Source organism: Mobula birostris, unplaced genomic scaffold (genome assembly GCF_030028105.1).
Source record: "Mobula birostris isolate sMobBir1 unplaced genomic scaffold, sMobBir1.hap1 scaffold_283, whole genome shotgun sequence".
In the NCBI taxonomy this organism is placed as follows: Eukaryota; Metazoa; Chordata; class Chondrichthyes; order Myliobatiformes; family Myliobatidae; genus Mobula; species Mobula birostris.
In genome coordinates this window covers 674,116-699,882 of record NW_027275886.1, presented here as the reverse complement: position 1 = coordinate 699,882, position 25,767 = coordinate 674,116, and the positions used below count along the sequence as shown (strand labels likewise).

Genomic DNA, 25,767 nt, shown 5'->3' with positions numbered 1-25,767 from the left:
TTGTGTACTGAACCGGAGGTGATTGGAGAGATTGAGGTGAAGGAACCCTTAGGAGAGAGTGATCATAACATGATTGAGTTCACTCTGAAGTTTGAAAAAGAGAAGCCGAAATCCGATGTGTCGGTATTTCAGTGGAGTAAAGGAAATTATAGTGGCATGAGAGAGGAACTGGCCAAAGTTGACTGGAAAGGGACACTAGCAGGAAGGACGGCAGAGCAGCAGTGGCTGGAGTTTATGTGAGAAGTGAGGAAGGTGCAAGACAGGTATATTCCAAAAAAGAAGAAATTTTCGAGTGGAAAAAGGATGCAACCGTGGTTGACAAGAGAAGTCAAAGCCAAAGTTACAGCAAAGGAGAGGGCATACAAGGAAGCAAAAATTAGTGGGAAAACAGAGGATTGGGAAGTCTTTAAAACCTTACAAAAGGAAACCAAGAAGGTCATTAAGAGAGAAAAGATTAACTATGAAAGGAAACTAGCAAATAATATTGAAGAGGATACTAAAAGCTTTTTCAAGTATACAAAGAGTAAAAGACAGGTGAGAGTAGATATAGGAACCATAGAAAATGATACTGGAGAAATTGTAATGGGAGATGAGGAGATGGCAGAGGAACTGAACAAGTATTTTGCATCAGTCTTCACTGAGGAAGACAGCGGGATACCGGACACTCAAGGGTGGCAGGGAAGAGAAGTGTGCGCAGTCATAATTACGACAGAGAAAGTACTCAGGAAGCTGAATAGTCTAAAGAAACCATAGAAAAACTACAGCACAGAAACAGGCCTTTTGGCCCTTCTTGGCTGTGCTGAACCATTTTCTGCCTAGTCCCACTGACCTGCACATAGACCGTATCCCTCCATACACCTCCCATCCATGTACCTGTCCAATTTATTCTTAAATGTTAAAAAAGAACCCACAGTTACCACCTCGTCTGGCAGCTCATTCCACACTCCCACCACTCTCTGTGTGAAGAAGCCCCCCCTAATGTTCCCTTTAAACTTTTCCCCCTTCACCCTTAACCCATGTCCTCTGGTTTTTTTCTCCCCTTGCCTCAGTGGAAAAAGCCTGCTTGCATTCACCCATCATAATTTTATATACCTCTATCAAATCTCCCCTCATTCTTCTACGCTCCAGGGAATAAAGTCCTAACCTATTCAACCTTTCTCTGTAACTGAGTTTCTCAAGTCCCGGCAACATCCTTGTAAACCTTCTCTGTACTCTTTCAACCTTATTAATATCCTTCCTGTAATTTGGTGACCAAAACTGAACACAATACTCCAGATTCGGCCTCACCAATGCATTATACAACCTCATCATAACATTCCAGCTCTTATACTCAATACTTTGATTAATAAAGGTCAATGTACCAAAAGGTCTCTTTACGACCCCATCTACCTGTGACGCCACTTTTAGGGAATTTTGTATCTGTATTCCCAGATCCCTCTGTTCTACTGCACTCCTCAGTCCCTTACCATTTACCCTGTATGTTCTACGTTGGTTTGACCTTCCAAAATGCAATACCTCACACTTGTCTGTATTAAACTCCATCTGCCATTTTTCAGCCCATTTTTCCAGGTCCAAATCCCTCTGCAAGCTTTGAAAACCTTCCTCGCTGTCTACTACACCTCCAATCTTTGTATCATCAGCAAATTTGCTGATCCAATTTACCACATTATCATCCAGATCATTGATATAGATGACAAATAACAATGGACCCCAGCACTGATCCCTCTGGCACACCACTAATTACAGTCTTCCACTCTGAGAAGCAATCCTCTACTACCATTCTTTGGCTTCTTCCATTGAGCGAATGTCTGATCCAATCTACCACCTCTCCATGTATACCTAGCGACTGAATTTTCCTAACTAACCTCCTATGCGGGACCTTGTCAAAGGCCTTACTGAAGTCCATGTAGACAACATCCAATGCCTTCCCTTCATCCACTTTCCTGGTAACCTCCTCGAAAAACTCCAATAGATTGGTCAAACATGACCTACCATGCACAAAGCCATGTTGAGTCTCCCTAATAAGTCCCTGTCTATCCAAATACTTGTAGATTCTGTCTCTTAGTACTCCCTCTAATAACTTACCCACTACCGACATCAAATTTACCGGCCTATAATCTCCCGGATTACTTTTCGATCTTTTTTAAAACAACGGAACAACATGAGCCATTCTCCAATCCTCCGGCACCTCACCTGTAGACACTGACATTTTAAATATATCTGCCAGAGCCCCTGCAATTTCAACACTAGTCTCCTTCAAGATCCGAGGGAATACCCTGTCAGGTCCTGGGGCTTTATCCACTTTAATTTGCCTCAAGATAGCAAGCACCTCCTCCTTTTCAATCTGTACAGTTTCCATGATCCCACTACTTGTTTCCCTTAATTCCATAGACTTCATGCCAATTTCCTTAGTAAATACAGACGCAAATAACCCATTTAAGATCTCCCCCATTTCTTTTGGTTCCGCACATAGCCGACCACTCTGATCTTCAAGAGGACCAATTTTATCCCTTACAATCCTTATTTACTCCCTGTTTCCTATACATGTCATATAACTCTCTCTTCTTCTTTATCAGAATTGCAATATACCTTGAGAACCAAGGTTCCTTATTCCTATTCACTTTGCCTTTAATCCTGACAGGAACATACAAGCTCTGCACTCTCAAAACTTCTCCTTTGAAGGCTTCCCACTTACCAATCACATTCTTGCCAGAGAACAACCTGTCCCAATCCACGCTTTTTAGATCCTTTCTCATTTCTTCAAATTTGGCCTTCTTCCAGTTCAGAACCTCAACCCTAGGGCCAGATCTATCCTTGTCCATGATCAAGTTGAAACTAATGGTGCTATGATTACTGGAACCAAAGTGCTCCCCTACACAGACTTCCGTCACTTGCCCTAATTCGTTTCCTAACAGGAGATCCAATATTGCATCCCCTCTAGTTGGTCCCTCTATATATTGATTTAGAAAACTTTCCTGAACACATTTTACAAACTCTAAACCATCTAGACCCCTAACAGTATGGGAGTCCCAATCAATATGTGGAAAATTAAAATTCCCTACCACCACAACTTTATGTTTCCTGCAGTTGCCTGCTATCTCTCTGCAGATTTGCTCCTCCAATTCTCGCTGACTATTGGGTGGTCTATAATACAACCCCACTAATGTGACAATCCCTATCCTGTTTCTCAGCTCCACCCATAAGGACTCAGTAGACAAGCCCTCTAATCTGTCCTGCCTGAGCACTGCTGTAACATTTTCCCTGACAAGCAATGCTAGCCCCCCCCACCTTTCATTCCTCTGCCTCGTTCACATCTGAAACATCGGAACCCTGGAATATTAAGCTGCCAGTCCTGCCCCTCCTGTAGCCAGGTTTCACTAATTGTTATAACGTCATAATTCCACATGTCAATCCACACCCTCAACTTGTCCGCCTTCCCCACAATACTCCTAGCATTGAAATATATACACCTCAGAAGATTTTTACCACCACTCACAACCTTTCTATTTGCGGCTTTGCTTGAACTTTTAACATCATTTATTCTCACCCCAGCCCCATTGTCAGCCCTGGCACTCTGGTTCCCATCCCCCTGCAAATCTAGTTTAAAACCTCCCCAATAGCACTAACAAACCTCCCTGAAAGGATATTTGTCCCCTTGTAGTTCAAGTGTAACCTGTCTCTCTTGTACAGGTCTCACCTGCCCCAGAAGAGGTCTCAATGATCCTGAAATCTGAAACCCTGCCCTCTACACCAGTTCCTCAGCCACTTGTTCATCCTCCAGAGCATCCTATTCTTACCTTGACTGGCACGTGGCACAGGTAGCAATCCTGAGATTACCACCCTCGAGGTCCTGCTTTTCAACTTCCTACCAAGCTCTCTATACTCACTCTCCAGGACCTCCTCACTCTTCCTTGCTATGTCATTGGTACCGATGTGCACCATGACATCTGGCTGATCACCCTCCCACTTCAGAATGTCATGCAAGCGATCAGAGACATCCTTGACCCTGGCACCCGGGAGACAACAAACCATCCTGGATTCTCTGTCACGACCACAGAACTTTCTACCTGCACCTCTAACTATCGAGTCCCCTATCACTACTGCTCTCCTCTTTTTCCACCCTCCCTTCTGCACTGCAGAACCAGACTCAGTGCCAGAGATCTGGCTGCTGCAGCTCGTCCCAGGTAAGTCATCCCCCCCAACAGTATCCAATGTGGTATACTTGTTGTTGAGGGGAATGGCCACAGGGGAACCCTGCTCTGCCTGCTCTTTCCTCTTCCCTCGCCTGGAAGTGACCCAATTTCCTGTCCTCTGCTCCTTTGGTGTAACTACCTTCCTGTAGCTGCTATCTATAATCTCCTCATTCTCCCGAATGATCCGGAAGTCATCCAGCTCCTGCTCCAGTTCCCTAACATGGTTTGTTAGGAGCTGCAGCTGGATGCACTTTTTGCAGGTGACACTGGAGGGCTCCATGACTTCCCACGTCCTGAAAGAGGAGCATTCCAACATCCTGCCTGGCATTCTCTCTACTCTAAGCAATCTGAACAAAAACACGTACCGGAACCTAGCCTGGCCTCTGCCTGTTCTCGCCGAAGCCTGTTGAGCCAAAGCCGTCCCACTCTGCTCCCTCTCACTCCACTGCCCGCTCACAATGCTGCCCACTGTATATGGTGGTCTGTTTTTAAACATTGGCGCGCTACATCACGCGTCTGCGTGGTGCAGACCCTTCTCCCCGAGCAGTGTTTAAAAAAAAGACTTTTTCTACCGGATTTCTTCACTCCCTTCTTCTCCGCTGCTTGCTTCGACTGAAACAAGAACCGTTGAAAATTCCTCTTTTTAAACCTTGGTGCGCTACGTCACGCGCCTGCGCAGTGCAGACCCTTCTCCCCGAGCAGTATTTAAAATAAAAGACTTCTTCTACCCGATAAAGGTAGATAAATCTCCCGGACCAGATGGAATGCACCCGCGTGTTCTGAAGGAAGTAGCTGTGGAGATTGCGGAGGCATTAGCAATGATCTTTCAAAAGTCGATAGATTCTGGCATGGTTCCGGAGGACAGGAAGATTGCAAATGTCACTCCGCTATTTAAGAAGGGGACAAGGAAGCAAAAAGGAAATTATAGACCTGTTAGCTAGACATTGGTGGTTGGGAAGTTGTTGGAGTCGATTGTCAAAGCTGAGGTTACAGAGTACCTGGAGACATATGACAAGATAGGCAGAACGCAGCATGGATTCCTTAAAGGAAAATCCTGCCTGACAAACCTATTACAATTTTTTGAGGAAATTACCAGTAGGCTAGACAAGGGAGATGCAGTGGATGTTGTATATTTGGATTTTCAGAAGGCCTTTGACAAGGTGCCACACATGAAGCTACTTAACAAGATTAGAGCCCATGGAATTATGGGAAAGTTACATACATGGATAGAGCGTTGGCTGATTGGCAGGAAACAGAGAGTGGGAATAAAGGGATCCTATTCTGGTTGGCTGCCGGTTACCAGTGGTTTTCCACAGGGGTCCGTATTGGGGCTGCTTCTTTTTACGTTGTACGTCAACGATTTGGATTATGGAATAGATGGCTTTGTGGCTAAGTTTGCTGATGATACGAAGGTAGGTGGAGGGGCCGGTAGTGCTGAGGAAACAGAGGGTCTGCAGAGAGACTTGGGGGATAGATTAGAAGAATGAGCAAAGAAGTGGCAAATGAAATACAGTGTTGGAAAGTGTATGGTTATGCACTTTGGCAGAAAAAATAAATGGGCAGACTATTATTTAAATGGGGAAAGAATTCAAAGTTCTGAGATGCAACGGGACTTGGGAGTCCTTGTACAGGATACCCTTAAGGTTAACCTCCAGGTTGAGTCGGTGGTGAAGAAGGCGAATGCAATGTTGGCATTCATTTCTAGAGGAATAGAGTACAGGAGCAGGGATGTGATGTTGAGGCTCTATAAGGTGCTGGTGAGACCTCACTTGGAGTACCGTGGGCAGTTTTGGTCTCCTTATTTAAGAAAGGATGTGCTGACGTTGGAGAGGGTACAGAGAAGATTCACTAGAATGATTCCGGGAATGAGAGGGTTAACATATGAGGAACGTTTGTCTGCTCTTGGACTGTATTCCTTGGAGTTTAGAAGAATGAGGGGAGACCTCATAGAAACATTTTGAATGTTGAAAGGCATAGACAGAGTGGATGTGGCAAAGTTGTTTCCCATGATGGGGGAGTCTAGTACGAGATGGCATGACTGAAGGGCGCCCATTCAGAACAGAGATCCTGTGCACTGTCTTTCTCACTCCAAAATGTCCACCTAATGGCATGCTCTAAGCCATGTTTAAAATTTCAGCCCTGTAAACTTTCGGATTCACTACCTGATGCACAATAGCCCAAACCTCACATAGGCACAGTGGCTGGTCTCCACTTCCTCATTAACACTCCATCTTTAAGATAATATCCCACTGACTCTCTCTGAACCTCCTCTTCTGTGAGAGCTGTCTCCTGTAAAGCCACCATTTCAGAATCTTTATTCTGTTCCTCTATAAATTCCTTCCTCGATGAGGACAAACCTTTCTCATGCACCTTACTCTCCAAATCCTGTTGTAACATGGAAGGTAGAGAAGTCTGTGACACATCATCATACTTCAAACCTCTGGTTTTGCTATCATGGGCCTCAGCAGACTTTCTAAACATGCTTTGAGTAACTGCGCATATGGGATAAACATCAGTCTTTCTGTGTGGATCATTAGCTCATTAGTCAAATTGTTAAATCATCCTTTCCTTCGAGAGGTGTCAATCTCCCCACATTGTTTACTAAACTTAACACCATCACCAGACTTATAGCTATCATGTGTACATTGTGGAAGAGGCCAAATCCATTAATGCTATTTCTACAACCTTCATTCTGACTTGTTTCCATAACATCATCCACTATGGCGTCTCAAACCCATAACAATCTTCCTCCTTCTCGACAACATCCATAGAAACCATAGAAACTACAGCACAGAAACAGGCCTTTTGGCCCTTCTTGGCTGTGCCAAACCATTTTCTGCCTAGTCCCACTGACCTGCACACGGACCATATCCCTCCATACACCTCCCATCCATGTATCTGTCCAATTTATTCTTAATATTAAAAAAGAACCCACATTTACCACCTCATCTGGCAGCTCATTCCACACTTCCCACCACTCTGTGTGAAGAAGCCTCCCCTAATGTTCCCTTTAAACTTTTCCCCCCTCACCCTTAACCCATGTCCTCTGGTTTTTTTCTCCCCTTGCCTCAGTGGACAAAGCCTGCTTGCATTCACTCTATCTATACCCATCATAATTTTATATACCTCTATCAAATCTCCCCTCATTCTTCTATGCTTCAGGGAATAAAGTCCTAACCTATTCAACCTTTCTCTGTAACTGAGTTTCTCAAGTCCTGACAACATCCTTGTAAACCTTCTCTGCACTCTTGCAACCTTATTTATATCCTTCCTGTAATTTGGTGACCAAAATGGAACACAATACCCCAGATTCGGCCTCACCAATGCCTTATACAACCTCATCATAACATTCCAGCTCTTATACTCAATACTTTGATTAATAAAGGCCAATGTACCAAAAGCTCTCTTTACGACCCTATCTACTTGTGACGCCACTTTTAGGGAATTTTGTATCTGTATTCCCAGATCCCTCTGTTCTACTGCACTCCTCAGTGCCTTACCATTAACCCTGTATGTTCTACCTTGGTTTGTCCTTCCAATGTGCAATACCTCACACTTGTCTGTATTAAACTCCATCTGCCATTTTTCAGCCCATTTTTCCAGCTGGTCCAAGTCCCTCTGCAGGCTCTGAAAACCTTCCACACTGTCCACTACACCTCCAATCTTTGTATCATCAGCAAATTTGCTGATCCAATTTACCACATTATCATCCAGATCATTGATATAGATGACAAATAACAATGGACCCAGCACTGATCCCTGTGGCACACCACTAGTCACAGGCCTCCACTCAGAGAAACAATTCTCTACTACCACTCTTTGGCTTCTTCCATTGAGCCAATGTCTAATCCAATTTACCACCTCTCCATGTATACCTAGCGACTGAATTTTCCTAACTAACCTCCCATGCGGGACCTTGTCAAAGGCCTTACTGAAGTCCATGTAGACAATATCCACTGCCTTCCCTTCATCCACTTTCCTGGTAACCTCCTCGAAAATCTCCAACAGATTGGTCAAACATGACCTACCACGCACAAAGCCATGTTGACTCTCCCTAATAAGTCCCTGTCTATCCAAATGCTTGTAGATTCTGTCTCTTAGTACTCCCTCCAATAACTTACCTACTACCGACGTTAAACTCACCAGCCTATAATTTCCCGGATTACTTTTCGATCCTTTTTTAAACAAGAGCCACTCTCCAATCCTCCGGTACCTAACCCGTAGACACCGACATTTTAAATATTTCTGCCAGGGCCCCCGCAATTTCAACACTAGTCTCCTTCAAGGTCCGAGGGAACACCCTATCAGGTCCTGGGGATTTATCCACTTTAATTTTCCTCAAGATAGCAAGCACCTCCTCCTTTTCAATCTGTACAGTTTCCATGATCTCACTGCTTGATTCCCTCAATTCCATAGACTTCATGCCAGCTTCCTTAGTAAATACAGACGCAAAAAACCTATTTAAGATCTCCCCCATTTCTTTTGGTTCCGCACATAGCCGACCACTCTGATCTTCAACATCATCATGAATAACATCATAAACTTGCAGGTGTTTACCTCCAAATGTCCAAACAAAATTCAACAGAGTGGCACATCCTTCCTCAGCAGGCCTCTGTCCTGCAAGCAGGGTCAAAGGTTGTACAACCAATCTAACCTTTCCCAGTACTTCATTCAAAAGTTCAGGAACAACACTTTCCCCATTATTTTCAGTAACACTTACCTCTGCAATTTTTAATCTCATCACTAACTTTTAGAACACTGTCTAATACAAGTGACTAAGAATCCTCAATTTCCACTGGTACCAAGGTTAAGCCCTTATTCACTGAACCAAAATCATCTGACACAAAAGAACTGCATTGCTTTCCAACCAAGTCAGACACCTCAGACCTTAACTGAGCTTCAACACAAGGTTCAGTACCCTGTGAGCCCACAGGTACTTCATCAACCTGAACATAGGCAATCGGGACAGCTGCCTCTTCTGAGCTTTCATCACTTGTCCCAGTTTCAAATTCAAGGTCACCCCGAACCTACCAGCTACTCTCTGGCAAACTCTCATCGAGTAAACTCAACCTCGTGGGTTAAAACAACTTTGTCAGCTTTCTTAGCAGACCCCCACAAGGTGGCGGCATCCTCTTCATTTAGGTATGCCCTCACATCATAGGGGATACATCAAACAAAACAAGCCTTTTCGAGCTGTAAAAATTATCAGGGTCCGACACTAAACCTCTCAGCTGCCACCTCTCCCTTTCAAACTGTCTCTGTTTTTCTGCCTCTGCGGCCTCGAGATGTTTCAGTTGCAACTCAGGCTGTCTTTTCCTGTGCTCAGCCTCGAGCCTGCATTGCTCCACCTGAAGCTGAATCTCAGCCTCAGTAAGTTTACCTCCAGCGAATAACTCTAACACCACCTCTCCAAACTTTCCCTTAGCGATATAATGCTGGGCTATTACCGTCTGCATCTGAGCTTTCCTCATTTTAGTGGTCACCTTTAGCCTTAACTTTTGAGCAATTGCCAATAGCACATCCCTTTTAGCATCATCCAATGCTTCAGGGGTTGATTCCAACAGAAACATCTCAACACTAACATCCATTTCTGCTGTACTTCCACACAAGCAAATCAAAAGGGATTTCCCCCAATCAATTCAAACTAACCTCCCAACCAATTTGTTCATAACACGGATGCAGGCCCCAATTTTGATAGAGACCTGAGACAGGTTTAAAGGACCAGCAGAAGTCTAGGGGTATGATTCTCACTTGGGGTGCGAGAGGTCCCGTGTTCAATTCCCGGACGAACCCCCAATTTTGTCATGTACCCTGTGACGAGTTAAAGAACCAGCAGAAATGGAAAACACCTTGGAGTCCAGTATTGCTATTAACTAATGGTATTTATTAGTAACTACGCAATACAGTAATATAAATGCAGGTAATTCAAACAGATTAGCAATGATTATATATAAGTAAGTATATCAGTAGGTATGGAAATACATGAAAACCAAGCTTTTTCAAGTCTAGTGGTAAATAGATAGTCTTACGATGATGAGTAAAGTTCAGTTCAGTTTGTGGTATTGAGTTGAGTAGTGATGGAGAGAGAGAGAGAGAGAGATTTGAGTCTTCAGGTGAGCTGACGCTGTTGATCTTCCCGTTGTCCTCCAAAATCCTTTAAAAGTCACCGACTGTGACCACAACAAAAGGGACCGTTCTTCTGTGGTGGAGTTATCAACCCAGGCGAGGGTTGGACTCACAAATAACTCCCCACCGTCACGCCCTGTTCACACTGCAAGAGCCACTGATTGATCCACCTAATCGATTCTCCAAAACCCACTTTTTCTGCAGGCACAACAAAGCTTATTCAGAGTCCAAAACCATGTGTCTCAGGTCTATCATCTGACCTTCTATTTATCTCCCCATGCTGAGTACCAACTGTCATTCAAACAGCTCCTCCCTCCTCTGTCTATAAGAACGTACAAGCAGGTAATGTCCTTGGGAAAGTATAAACAAACTGTGAGCGGTCTTCGAGTCTGTCTCTCTTAAAAACAAGATGTCGGTGTTAAATAACTCTCTCTGTTTTCAAAAGCATAGTTCATAAAGGTAATTCAGGACCCCCTCACAATGTGCAGTGAAAATTATGACTGAGAAGGTGCTTAGGAAGCCTAATGGTCTGAGGGTGGATAAATCTCCTGGTCCTGATGGAATGCACCCTTGGGTCCTGAGGAAGTAGCTGGAGAGATTGCAGAGGCATTACTGATGATCTTTCAAAAATCAATAGATTCTGGCATTGTACCGGATGACTGGAAAATTGCAAATGTTACCCCCCTATTTAAGAAAGGTGGGAGGCAGCAGAAAGAAAACTATAGACCTGTTAGCCTGACATCAGTGGTTGGGAAGTTGTTGGAATCGATTGTTAGGGATGAGTTTACGGAGTACCTGGAAGCACATGACAAGATAGGCCAAAGCCAGCATGGTTTCCTGAAAGGAAAATTCTGTCTGACTAACCAACTGCAATTCTTTGAGGAAATTATAAGCAGGGTAGACAAAGGAGATGTAGTAGATGTGGTGTACTTGCGTGTTCAGAAGGCCTTTGACAAGGTGCCACACATGAGGCTGCTTAGCAAGATAAGAGTCCATGGAATTACAGCAAAGTTAGTAGCTTGGGTGGAGCATTGGCTGATCGGCAGAAAACAGAGAGTGGGAATAAAGGTATCCTGTTCTGGCTGGCTGCCGGTTACCAGTGGAGTTCCACAGCGGTCGGTGTTGGGACCGCTGCTTTTTACGATGAATGTTAATGATGTGGACTACGGGATTGCAGCATGTATGGTCATGCACTTTTGTGGATGAAATAAACAGGAAGGCTATTATTTAGATTGAGAGAAAATTCAAAATGCAGAGATCCAAAGGAACTTGGGAGTCCTTGTGCAGGATACCCTAAAGGTTAACCTCCCAGCCTCCTGGAAGGCCACATTTGCGCCAGGTGCGTTGAGCTGCAGCCCCTTAGGGACCGTGTTATGGAACTGGAGCCTCAGCTCGATGACCTTCCTCTGGTCAGGCAAAGTGAGGAGGTGATAGAGAGGAGCTATAAGCTGGGGCCTCAAGAGACAAATAAGTGGGTAACAATCAGGAGAGGGAGGGGCAAGAGGCAGATACTAGAGAGTACCCCTGTGGCTGCCCCCCTTAACAATAAGTACTCCTGTTTGAGCACTGTTGAGGGGGGACGGCCTACCTGGGGGAAGCAACAGTGGCCACGCCTCTGGCACAGAGTTTGTTCCTGTGGCTCAGAAGGATAGGAAAAGGAAGAGGAAGGCAGAAGTGATAGGGGACTCTACAGTTAGTGGGTCAGACAGGTAATTCTGTGGACGCAGGAAAGAAACACGGATGGTAGTTTGCCTCCCAGGTGCCAGGGTCCGGGATGTTCCTGATCGCGTCCACGATATCCTGAAGTGGGAAGGAGAACAGCCAGAAGTCGTGGTACATGTTGGTACCAACGACATCGGTAGGAAAAGGGAGGAGGTCCTGAAAACAGACTACAGGAAGTTAAGAAGGAAGTTGAGAAGCTTTACCTCAAAGGTAGTAATCTTGGGATTACTGCCTGTGCTACATGACAGTGAATATAGGAATAGAGAGGTTGGAGGATAAATGCATGGCTGAGGGATTGGAGCAGGGGGCAAGGATTCAGATTTCTGGATCACTGGGCAATCTTTTGGGGCAGGCGTGACCTGTACAAAAAGGATGGGTTGCACTTGAATCCCAGGGGGACCAATATCCTGCCAGGAAGGTTTGCTAAGGCTACTGGGGAGAGTTTTAACTAGAATTGCTGGGGGGTGGGAACCAAACTGAAGAGACGGAGGAAGAGGCGGTTAGCTCAAAAATAGAGAAACCTTGGAGACAGTGTGAGAGGGAGGATGAATGCACTCAGACCAATGATTTAAGATGTGTCTATTTTAATACAAGGAGCATTGTGAACAAAGCGGATGAGCTTAGAGTGTGGATCAGTACGTGGAGCTATGATGTTGTGGCCATTACAGAGACTTGGTTGGCTCAGGGGCAGGAATGGTCACTTAAGAGTGCCAGGCTTTAGATGTTTCAGAAAGGACAGGGAGGGTGGCAAGAGAGGTGGGGGTGTGGCACTGTTGATCAGGGATAGTGTCACGGCTGCAGAAAGGGAGGAAGTCATGGAGGGATTGTCACGGAGTCTCTGTGGGTGGAAGTTAGTCAATAACTCTACTGGGTGTTTTTTATAGACTTCTCAATAGTAACAGAGACATAGAGCAGCAGATAGGGAGACAGATTCTGGAAAGGTGTAATAATAACAGGTTTGTCATGGTTGAAGGTTTTAATTTCCCAAATATTGACTCCCTAGAGCAAGGGGTTTAGATAGGGTGGAGTTTGTTAGGTGTGTTCAAGAAGGTTTCCTGGTACAATATGTAGATAAGCCTCCAAGAGGAGAGGCTGTACTTGATCTGGGATTGAATCAGAATCCGAATCAGGTTTATTATCACCGGCATGTGTTGTGAAATTTGTTAACTTAGCAGCAGCAGTTCAATGCAATACATAATCTAGCAGAGAGAGAAAAAAAAATAAATAAAATAAAACATAATAATAAATAAACAAGTGAATCAATTACGTATATCAAATAGATTATTAAAAATGTGCAAAAAACAGAAATACTGTATATTAAAAAAGTGAGGTAGTGTCCAAAGTTTCAAAGTGCACTTAGGAATCGGATGACAGGGGGAAGAAGCTGTTCCTGAATCACTGAGTGTGTGCCTTCAGGCTTCTGTACCTCCTACCTGATGGTAACAGTGAGAAAAGGGCATGCCCTGGGTGCTGGAGATTTTTAATAATGGACGCTGTCAGGTGTCAGGTCTCTCAGGGGGAGAGCATTTTGGAGGTAGTGATCACAATTCTATCTCCTTTACCATAACGTTGGAGAGGGATAGGAACAGACAAGTTAGGAAAGCGTTTAATTGGAGTAAGGGGAAATATGAAGCAATCAGGCAAGAACTTGGAAGCATAAATTGGGAGCAGATATTCTCAGGGAAATGTACGGCAGAAATGTAAATGTTCAGGGGATATTTGCGTGGTGTTCTGCATAGGTATGTTCCAATGAGACAGAGAAAGGATGGTAGGGTACAGGAACCATGGTGTACAGAGGCTGTTGTAAATCTAGTCAAGAAGAAAAGAAAAGCTTACAAAAGATTCAAAAAACTAGATAATGATAGTCTAGAAGATTATAAGGCTAGCAGGAAGGAGCTTAAGAATGAAATTAGGAGAGCCAGAAGGGGTTGGCGAGCAGGATTAAAGAAAACTCCAAGGAATTCTGCAAGTATGTGAAGAGCAAGAAGATAAGACGTGAGAGAATAGGACCAGTCAAGTGTGACAGTGGAAAAGTGTGTATGGAACCGGAGGAGATAGCAGAGGTACTTAATGAATACTTTGCTTTAGTATTCATTACGGAAAAGGATCTTGGCAATTGTAGGGATGACTTACAGCAGATTGAAAAGCTTGAGTATATAGACATTAAGAAAGAGGATGTGCTGGAGCTTTTGGAAAGCATCAAGTTGGATAAGTCTCCGGGACCAGATGAGATGTACCGCAGACTACTGTGGGAGGTGAGGGAGGAGATTTCTGATCCTCTGGCAATGATCTTCGCATCATCAGTGGGGACGGGAGAGGTTCCGGAGGATTGGAGGGTTGCAGGTATTGTTCCTGTATTCAAGAAACGGAGTAGAGATAGCCCAGGAAGTTATAGACCAGTGAGTTTACTTCAGTGGTTGGTAAGTTGATAGAAAAGATCCTGAGAGGCAGGATTTATGAATATTTGGAGAGGCATAATGTGATTAGGAACAGTCAGCATAGCTTTGTCAAAGGCAGGTCGTGCTTTACAAGCCTGACTGAATATCTTGGGGATGCGACTAAACACATTGATGAAGGTAGAGCAGTAGATGTAGTGTATATGGATGTTAACAAGGCATTTGATAAGGTACCCCATGCAAGGCTTATTGAGAAATTAAGGAAGCATGGGATCCAAGGGGACTTTGCTTTGTGGATCCAGACAACAGGAATTCTGCAGATGCTGGAAATTCAAGCAACACACATCAAAGTTGCTGGCGAACGCAGCAGGCCAGGCAGCATCTCTAGGAAGAGGTACAGTTGCCGTTTCAGGCTGAGACCCTTCGTCAGGACTAACTGAAGGAAGAGTTAGTAAGAGATTTGAAAGTGAGAGGGGGAGGGGGAGATCCAAAATGATAGGAGAAGACAGGAGGGGGAGGGATGGAGCCAAGAGTTGTACAGGTGATTGGCAAAGGGGATATGAGAGGATCATGATACAGGAGGTCCGGGGAGAAAGACAGGGCGGGGGGGAACCCAGAGGATGGGCAAGGGATATAGTCAGAGGGACAGAGGAAGAAAAAGGAGAGTGAGAGAAAGAATGTGTGTATATAAATAACGGATGGGGTACGAAGGGGAGGTGGGGCATTAGCGGAAGTTAGAGAAATCAATGTTCATGCCATCAGGTTGGAGGCTACCCAAACGGAATATAAGATGTTGTTCCTCGAACCTGAGTGTGGTTTCATCTTTACAGTAGGGGAGGCTGTGGGTAGACATGTCAGAATGGGGATGGGATGTGGAAGGTCCTTTTTCTCCCTCTGTCCCTCTGACTATATCCCTTGCCCATCCTCTGGGTTCCCCCCCGCCCTGTCTTTCTCCCCGGACCTCCTGTCCCATGATCCTCTCATATCCCCTTTGCCAATCACCTGTCCAGCTCTTGGCTCCATCCCTCCCCCTCCTGTCTTCTTCTATCATTTTGGATCTCCCCCTCCCTCTCCCAGTTTCAAATCTCTTACTCACTCTTCCTTCAGTTAGTCCTGACGAAGGGTCTCGGCCTGAAACGTCGACTGCACCTCTTCCTACAGATGCTGCCTGGCCTGCTGTGTTCGCCAGCAACTTTGATGTGTGTTGTGGATCCAGAATTTGCTTGGCCACAGAAGGCAAAGAGTGGTTGTAGACAGGTAATATTCTGCATGGAAGCCAGTGACCAGTGGTGTGCATCAGGGATCTGTTCTGAGACCCCTTTCTTCGTGATTTTTATAAATGACCTGGATGAAGAAGTGGAAGGATGGGTTAGTAAATTTGCTGATGACACAAAGATTGAGAGTGTTGTGGATAGTGTGAAGTGTTGTCAGAGGTTACAGCAGGACATTGATAGGATGCAAAACTGGGCTGAGAAGTGGCAGATGGAGTCCAACCCAGATAAGTGTGAGGTGGTTCATTTTGGTAGGTCAAATATGATGGCAGAGCTTTGTATTAATGGTAAGACTCTTGGCAATGTGGAGGATCAGAGGTATCTTAGGGTCTGAGCCCATAGGACATTCAAAGCTGCTGCGCAGGTTGACTGTGTGGTTAAGAAGGTATACGGTCCATTGGCCTTCATCAACTGTGGGACTGATTTTAAGAGCCGAGAGGTAATGTTACAGCGATATAGCACCCTGGTCAGACCCCACTTGGAGTACTGTGCTCAGTTCTCGTTACCTCACTACAGTAAGGATATAGAAACTATAGAAAGGGTGCAGAGGAGATTTACAAGGATGTTGCCTGGATTGGGGAGCATGCCTTATGAAAATAGGTTGAGTGAACTCGGCCTTTTCTCCTTGAGCGGTGGAGGATGAGCGGTGACCTGATAGAGGCGTATAAGATAATGAGAGGCATTGATCGTATGGCTAGTCAGAGGCTTTCTCTCAGGGCTGAAATGGCTAGCACGAGAGGGCACAGTTTTAAGATGCTTGGAAGAAGGTACGGGGAGATGTCAGGAGTAAGTTTTTTATGCAGAGAGTGGTGAGTGCATGAAATGAGCTGCCGGCAACAGTGGTGGAGGTGGATACAATAGTGTTTTTTATGAGTCTCCTGGATAGGTACATAGAACTCAAAAAAATAGAGGGCTATGGGTGACCCTGGGTGATTTCTAAAGTAAATGTTCGGCACAGCTCTGTGGGCTGAAAGACCTGTATTGTGTTGTAGGTTTTCTATGTTTCTGTGAGTCGGTGGTGAAGAAGGTGAATGCAATGTTGGTATTCATTTTTAGAGGTATAGAATATAAGAGCAGGGATGTGATGTTGAGGCTCTATAATTCACTTGTGAGATCACACTTGTACAGTATTGTGTGCAGTTTTGGGCTCCTTGTTTTAGAAAAGATATTCTGACATTGGAGAGGGTTCAGAGAAGATTCACGAGAATGATTTCAGGAATGAAAAGGTTACCATATGAGGAATGTCTGGCAATTCTTGGGCTGTATTCCCTGGAGTTCTGGAGAATGAGGGGAGATTTCATAGAAACATTCCGAATGTTAAAAAGCCTGAACAGATTAGATACGGTAAAGTTATTTCCCATAGTAAGGGAGTCCAGGACAAGAGGGCACGACTTCAGGATTGAAGGATGTACTTTATACTTTATTGTCGCCGAACAATTGGTACTAGAACGTACAATCATCAGAGTGATATTTGTTTCTGTGCTTCACAGTCCCTGGATTACAAATATTAAATATTAAAGATATTAAAAATAGTTAAAATTAGTAAATATTAAAAATTTAAATTATAAATCATAAATAGAAAATAGAAAAATGGAAAGTAAGGTAGTGCAAAAAAAACCGAGAGGCAGGTCCGGATATTTGGAGGGTACGACCCAGATCCGGGTCAGGATCCGTTCAGCAGTCTTATCACGGTTGGAAAGAAGCTGTTCCCAAATCTGGCCGTACGAGTCTTCAAGCTCCTGAACCTTCTTCCGGAGGGAAGAGGGACGAAAAGTCTGTTGGCTGGGTGGGCCGTGTCCTTGATTATCCTGGCAGCACTGCTCCGACAGCGTGCGGTATAAAGTGAGTCCACGGACGGAAACAACAGGAATTCTGCAGATGCTGGAAATTCAAACAACACGCATCAAAGTTGCTGGTGAACGCAGCAGACCAGGCAGCATCTCTAGGAAGAGGTGCAGTCGACGTTTCAGGCCGAGACCCTTCGTCAGGACTAACTGAAGGAAGAGGTTACACAGGTAGGAAGGGATTGAACAAGGGGGGATAAAACCGCGTCGAGGTATTATCCCTTGTTCAATCCCTTCCTACCTACCTCGACACGGTTTTATCCCCCCTTGTTCAATCCCTTCCTACCTATGTAACCTCTTCCTTCAGTTAGTCCTGACGAAGGGTCTCGGCCTGAAACGTCGACTGCACCTCTTCCTAGAGATGCTGCCTGGCCTGCTGCGTTCACCAGCAACTTTGATGTGTGTTCCACGGACGGAAGATTGGTTTGTGTGATGTGCTGCGCCGTGTTCACGATCTTCTGCAGCTTCTTCCGGTCTTGGACAGGACAACTTCCATACCAGGTTGTGATGCATCCCAGAAGAATGCTTTCTACGGTGCATCTATAAAAATTAGTGAGGATTTTAGGGGACATGCCAAATTCTCAGGAAGTAAAGGCGCTGGTGGGCCTTCTTGGCAGTGGACTCTGCTTGGTTGGACCAAGTCGGGTCATTTGTGATATTGACCCCGAGGAACTTAAAGCTTTTGACCTGTTCCACTTGCCCTCAACCGATGTAAATTGGGTCATGCGGTCCGCTACTCCTTCTGAAGTCAACAACCAATTCCTTTGTCTTGCTGACGTTGAGGGATAGGTTATTGTCTTCACACCATGCCACCAGGTTCTTAATTTCCTGTCTGTACTCAAACTCATCATTACCTGAGATAGGGCCTACAATTGTGTCATCAGCAAACTTAGATATTGGCTACTCAATCATGGGTGTACAGTGAGTACAGCAGGGGGCTGAGTACACAGCCTTGTGGGGCACTGGTGCTCAGAGTGATTGTAGAGGAGAGCTTGTCCCCTATTTTTACAGCCTGTCTATTTAGAACAGAGATGTGGAGAAATTACTTTAGCCAGAGGGTGGTAAATCTGTGGAATTTGTTACCACGAGTGGCTGTGGAGGCCAGGTCATGGGTGTATTTAAGGTAAAAATAGATAGGTTCTTGATTAGCCAGGGCATCAAAGGGTACGGGGAGAAGGCAAGGGAGTGGGAATGACTGGAAGAATTGGATCAGTCTATGATTGAATGGCGGAGCAGACTCAATGGGCCGAATAGCCCACTTCTGCTCCTCTATCTTGTGGTCTTACAGTGTGAATGTGTGTGGGTGTTTGTGAGTATGTGTGTGTGAGGGTGTGAGGGTGTTTGGTATGTGGGTGGATGTACTCAAGTGAGTGTGTAGGTGTGAGTGTGTATGTGTGTTTGGTGTGGGGGTGTCAGTGTGTGTGTGAGTGTGGGTGTGGGTGTTTGGTGTGTGCATGTGTGCGTGAGCGTGTTTTGTGTGAGGGTGTTTGGTGTGTGGATGTGAGTGTAGTGTGAGAATGTGTGGGTGTTTGGTGTGAGTGAGAGGGGTGACGTGTGTGGAGGAAGGTCTGTGTAATTCTGTGTGTATGTGTGTGTGTGTGAGAGAGAAAGAGAGAGAGAGGGACTGGTGCATCGTGGAGAGAGGGCTGTGTGATCCTTTGTGTGTGTGAGGGGCTGGTGCGTTGTGGAGGGAGGGCTATGTAATTCTGATTCTGAGTGTAATGTTGTCCCTGTGTCCTCAGGCAATGACCTGTTCCTCGTGGCGGTTCATGAGCTGGGCCACGCCCTGGGCCTCGAACATTCCAACGATCCCAGCGCCATCATGGCTCCCTTTTACCAATACATGGACACAGACCACTTCAAACTCCCACAAGATGATCTCCAGGGCATTCAGAAGATCTACGGTTTGTAACCCCAGGGAGGATGGGTTTTTATCTTTGCTGTCTGTATTCTCTTGCTGTGCCTGATGGGCTGACTGACGTCTCTGATTTCCCCTCTGACTGTGTAAGGGAGCAGGGAGGGTAGTGGATGGAGAAAGTACTGTTTTTCTGCCAGCTGTCTGTCCATGACAGAAAGTCTGATGTTCTGTCCCTGGGGACAGAGAGGCCACCTGGTCCATCTATTACAGATGGATTCTCATGCATTGCCAAGACAGTTTCAACTGTCCCTTTTCCATCTTCCTGTGGATACTGACATTCTGTGATCTGGATCTACTGGGGTAGCTTCGTAAGCACCCCGAACCAGGAGGTCCTTCTGATGGGTTGTATCATTTGGTGAGATCACAGCTGAACTCTCCGGTCACAGTTATGGCCACTATCCCTCTGGTAAGGTGCAGAAGACAAGTTTGCAGGGGTGAGAGCAATGGGGCGAGGTAGACATTGGCTACTGGGGAGCAGGCAGGAAATACTGATCTATAGATAGCAGCAGAACCATTTTGAAAATGTTTGAGTGAACACTGGGGTGGCCTGAGCCTGAATGGAATGCCCCTAGCCTGCTGCTGTCCCTGAGTAACTGTACCCTGTGGTGATCTGCAGGCCCACCCACAGAGACCCTGGGACCCACCAGACCTCTGCCAACACTCTCTGCTCGCAGGATCCACTCCACTTCAGAGCGAAAACATGAGAGACAGCCTCGGCCTCCTCGGCCGCCTTCTGGGGAGAGACCCCCCCATCCTGGCTCCAAACCCAACATCTGTGATGGACACTTCAACACAGTGGCCTTGTTTCGAGGAGAGCTGTTTGTTTTCAAGGTGAGAAATATTGAAATTAAACACCTTTTTTAATATTTATTTTGGGTGCTTGGCATCGCTAGAAGGGCAGTATTTATTGCTCAACCATAGAAAGCACTTTGGCCTTCATAAATCAGAGTATTGAGTACAGGAGTTGGGATGTTATGTTGAAACTGTATGTTGGTAAGGGTTAATTTTAATAGCCACATTGACGACTGAAAAATGGAGGGCTGTGTAGGAGGGATTGATCTTAGAGTGGGTTTAAAGGTCGGCACATCACGGGCTGTACTGTGATGTAATGTTTTGTCTTTTAAAACAAAGGCATTATGAGGTAATGTTCATGGTGAGTGAAGTATAATAGTAGAGAAGGCTGTCTTCTTTCTCACTCACTCACTCATTGATGCCATCTCAGGAGGTTTGTCAGGCGGACAGTCAGTGGAGTTGTGAGCGGTGAAGAAGTTCACAAAGGATGCAGTCGATAAAGATCAGTTGGGACTTTGGGTGAAGAAATGGCAGATGAAGTTTCAGTCTGGACCAGTGTGAAGTGTTGTGCTTTGGAAGATCATATAGCAAAGGGAGTGTACACAGTTAACGGCAGGGCCACAAGCAGCATTGATATACGAAGAGACCTCGGGCTGGGGTTGGCGGCGGCTGAGCGTGGCAACACCAGTAGATAGGGTGACAAAGAAGGCCTGTGCCATATTTTTCTTCACAGCACACGGTATAAAAGTTAGGAATTCATGTTACAGCTGTAAAAAACGTTGGTGAGGTCACATTTAAAGTATCGTATGTGGTTCTGGTTGTCCCATTACAAAAAGGGTGTGAAGGCTTTGGAGAGAGTGCAGAAGAGGTTCGCCAGGATGTTGTCTAGATTGGAGAGTATGATCTATAAGGAGAGGTTAGATAATCCTGAATTATTTTCTCTGAGTATCGGATTTTTTGCCAGTTCATGTATAGTTTTCATAAATTTTATTGTATTTCTTTATTTTCCTGTAAGACCACAAGATGTAGCAGCAGAATTATGCCATTTGGCCCATTGAGTCTGCTCTGTCATTTCATCATGGCTGATCCACAGATTCAGCAACCTCTTGCTAAAGAAATTCCTCCTCATCTCCGTTCTTAATGGTCTGAGACTCCTGCACCAGAGGAAACACCTTCTCCACATCCTTTCTATCCAGGCCTTTCAACATTCAATAGGATTTAATGCGCTCTCCCCTCATTCTTCTAAATTCCAGTGACTAAAGGCACAGAGCCATCAATCATCCCTCATAAAATAAGCCTTTCATTCCCAAAATCATTCTCGTGAACCTCCTTTAAATAGTTTCAGCACATCCTTTCTTAATTAAGGGGCCAAAAACTGTTCACAATACTCCAGGTGAGGCCTCACCACTTTATGTAGTCTTATTACATCCTTGATTTTATATTCTAGTCCTCTCAAAATGAATTCTAACGTCGCATTTGCCTTTCTTGCCATCGACTCAACCTACAAATTAACCTTTGGGGAATCCTGCACAAGAACTCTCAAGTCCCTTTGTACCTCGGAGTTTTGAATTTTCTCTCCATCTAGAAAATAGTCTATGCTTTTAAGACTTCTACCAAAGTGCATGACCATACACTTCCTGACACTGTATTCGATCTGCCACTTCGTTGCCCATTCCCCTAATCAGCCTAAGTCCTTCTGCAGCCTCCCTGTTTAGAGTTGTAGAAAAGTACAGCACAGAACCAGGCCCTTCAGACATCACAGTCCATGCTGAAATATTTCAACTGCCTACTCCCATCGACCTGCACCAGGACCATAGCCCTCCATACCCCTACCATCCATGTACCTATCCAAACTTCTCTTAAACGGTGAAATCAAGTTCACATGCACCACTCACACTTTCATGTTCCCTGAAATTTTTCATCTATAACAGATGACCCCTGGTTGTAGTTCCACCCAACCTCAGCAGCAAAAGCCAGCTTCCACTTACCCTATCTATACCCCTCAGTATTTTCTATCCTCTATCAATTCTCCTCTCAATCTCCTACGTTCCAAAGAATAAAGTCCTAACCTATTCAATCTTTCCTTATAATTCAGGTCCTCCAGACCCAGCAACATCCTTATAAATTTTCTGTGCACTCTTTCAACCTTTTTCACATCTTTCCTGGAGATTGGTGACCAAACCTGCACACAACACTCCAATTTAGGTTTCACCAATGTCTAAAACAACTTCAATATAACATCCCATTTCAGTACTATGATTTCTGACGGCCAGTGTGCCAAAAGCTTTCTTTACAACCCTATCTATTGTACCGCTATTTTCAATGAATTAAGATCTGTATTCTCAGATCCCTTTATTCTACACCACACTCCTCAGTGCCCTACTGTTCATTGTGTATGATCCTACCCTCACTGGTCCCACCAAAGTGCAACATCTCACACTTGGCTGCATTAAATTCCCTCTGTTTTTTTTCCAGCTGGTACAGATCCCTCTGCAAGCCATGGTAGCCCTCCTCACTGTCCACTACACCCCCAATCTTGGTGTCATCTGCAAATTTACTGATCCAGTTAACCACATTATCATCCAGATCACTGATGGAGATTACAAATGGACCCAGCACCGATCCTTGCGACACTCCACTTGTCACAGGCCTCCAGTCAAATAATCTACTACCATTCTCTGGCTCTTCCCACAAAGTCATTGTCCAATCCAGTTTACAACCTCATCTTGAATGCTGAGCGAGTGAACCGTCTTGACCAACCTCCCATGTGGGATCTTCTCAAATGCCTTGCTAAAGTCCATAAAGACAGCATCCACTGCCTTGCCTTCATCCACTTTCCTGGTAACTTCCTTGAAAAACTCAAAGATTGGTTAAACAATGGCTCCCCACACAAGAGGCCATGCTGACTATCCTTAATCAGCCCACATCTATCCAAATACTTATATATCCTGTCCCTCAGAATACCTTCTGTTGTGTATGTGGCCTGGTTACACAACAATGCTATTAATAAAAACGCTGGAGGCGGGAGCTAAGGTTCATGGTTCTTTACTGTGTTACGTACCCCATAACTGGGTTGCCAAACCAGCAGAAATGGACCACTTAGTTGGAGTCTGGATTACTGAAACTAAGAAAGTTTTATTAAAGAAGTAAGTAACACAGTACTCTAATCGTAAGGATATAAATGCAACAGGTTAGCAATGATAAAACACACATGTACACAGAACTAGGGTAATAGGAATCAATCAAGCTCTATCGCAGTCTAGGGGTAAAATGATCAGTCTCAAGTGACGCAGAGTTCAGATCAGCTGAGTACAGTTCGCAGTAATCGCTGTTGCGCCGTTGGAGAGAGAGAGGGAGCTAATATGCAAATTCTGATTCACACAGACCTTCGTTCTTCGCAGTTAGCTTTCAGGTGAGCCCTTTTACTGTCTTCGGAGGTCACCGACTGTGACCCCTCCGTTCCGGATACAATCGTTCTTCAGCAGTGAACCCGGCACCCAGGCAAGGGCGGACACACGCACCAAGTTCCCGCCGATCGTACCTTTTCACCCTGTGCGTCTATGGTCGGTCCCGCGACCAGACCTCCAAACTCCCACCAACTTGTGGGCGGGCACACCGCACTTCCAGGGTCTCGTTATCTCGTGATCTCGTGGTGTCTGTCGTGCCTTAGCGAATCTGTTCCTTTTATCCCCCTGCTGGGGTATCGCCTGTCCATCAAACTTCAAACAGTTCAGGTTCAAAGCAACCGGTCTGTCAATACTCGGAACTGTGTCTCTTTTCGTTAATCTCTCTTCTCTCTCATTAACATTTTGAACGCTTCTCTCTTTGTCTCTCTTATCTCTTTCATCAGCATCAATCTTCTGATAACTTGGTTTTTCGTCACACCCCTACCTTTCAAAGGATTTTTACCGGGGTAAAAATTATAGGCATGAATACATTATTAGGTACACACTAATATACAGGGTCATCAGCTATTCGGCTAATACAGAGAACTTTAAGTTGTCAACACCTTGACAGACAATCAGCAATCACCTTTCTGTTCCTTTTATATGTTATTTTAATATCCTCTAAGACCAGGCTCCAACTTAGCAAACTTCATAGTGGCCAAAAACACTAATGAGTTGTGATCAGTGTAACTTCTCAGTGGTTTTCGTCCCGGACAAAGATAACAAGGGTCGTCCCACACCAACTTAGCATTCTTTGGCAAGAGCTTAGTAAGAGGGAGGGTACTATCCGCAAAGTTGTTTTTTTTTCTGCAAAACTTCTGATAGTACCCCACCATCTCTAAGAACCTTCTCAGGGCTCTCTTGTCTGTCGGGGTGGGGACTTCAGAGATAGCCCGCACCTTAGCCTGCATCGGTGCCAGCTGCCCCTGTCTTACCACAAATCCCAGATAAGTGATCTTTCCGTGGTTGAATTTACTTTTTGCGAGGTTCACTGTCAGGCTGGCTTCAGACAGCTTTTTAAACAGCTCCTCCCACGTGTCACTCCAGACCACTAACTCGCCAATATACGCTTCAGCGTTCTTTGGCCCTTTTGTCACTGGATTAATCATCCTGTAGAGGTGATGCTCACTAGGCTGACCTGATGTGACAACAACACCATGTCCCGGCTCTTTTCATCGCCTCGGGACATCTGGACATACGTGTGCATGCCGGTTAATTAGCTTTATCAACGGCTCACCCTGTTCGGGGATTAAGTGAGAGAACTCATCAGCAAAGTTGGCCAAAACAATAGAGTTCTCCCATCTGGTTGGCACCATACTTATCTTTTCAAAATGGGTCTTCCCCTTATCAGGTGGCACCCCAACCTCATTAATTTTCGTGATAACACCGACTAGGTTTGTTCGCCTATCGTGGCAAGCTGTTAGCATATCAACAGCCTGTAATTGTGTTAGCTCACGTCTACAATAGTCGAAAGCATCCTTCCTCCTGTGCGGCCGGTAAGACTCCTTCATGATTCTACCGACTGTTTTCTTCACCCCAAAATGTCCACCGAGGGGTATCTTGTGGGCCAGGTTAAAAATCTCACCCCCATAAATTTTCGGCACTATCACCCCCCATTCCTCATCTGCAGGCACGGTACTTGGTCTCCATTTCCTCCTTAGTACTCCCTCCTTCACATAATAGCCCACTGGCTCCCTTTTTAATTCTGCTTCGGAGAGAGCTGTCTCTGTCAAAACCATCAGCTCCTTGTCTCGTTCCTGTGCCTGTATAAAGTCCTTCCTTGCTAATGCTAAGTTTACCTCAACTCCCTCACTACGCTCCTTCTCACTTTCTAACCCCTCCTGGTACAAGGCTGGTAAAAACGTCTTAGCTAAATCTATATTCACTTCCGTAGCCTTTCTGGACGTGCGCCGAGTCACAGCGCAAACGGGATAAACCTGTGAGTCCATGGGCGGGGCCTCAATCCAGGCAGGCTGGCTTGTCAATCTTACTGCTGGGTACACCTCTCCGCTGGTGAGGTCATTACCGAGTAAGACTTCCACGTCTTCCATCTGTAGTT

The 25,767-nt window shown here is 45.2% G+C and overlaps 1 protein-coding gene across 3 annotated transcripts in view; it reads left to right on the top strand.

Annotated features, from left to right (window-relative positions):
* The window catches only part of mmp24 (matrix metallopeptidase 24), a 118,257-nt gene that overhangs the window by 59,721 nt on the left and 32,769 nt on the right, over window positions 1–25,767 (top strand). For all 3 annotated transcript variants that reach the window (XM_072250345.1, XM_072250347.1, XM_072250346.1), the window contains 2 exons: window positions 19,295–19,456; window positions 20,087–20,301. In XM_072250345.1, the coding sequence (XP_072106446.1) occupies window positions 19,295–19,456; window positions 20,087–20,301 (377 nt within the window). The remainder of the gene's footprint in view (window positions 1–19,294; window positions 19,457–20,086; window positions 20,302–25,767) is intronic.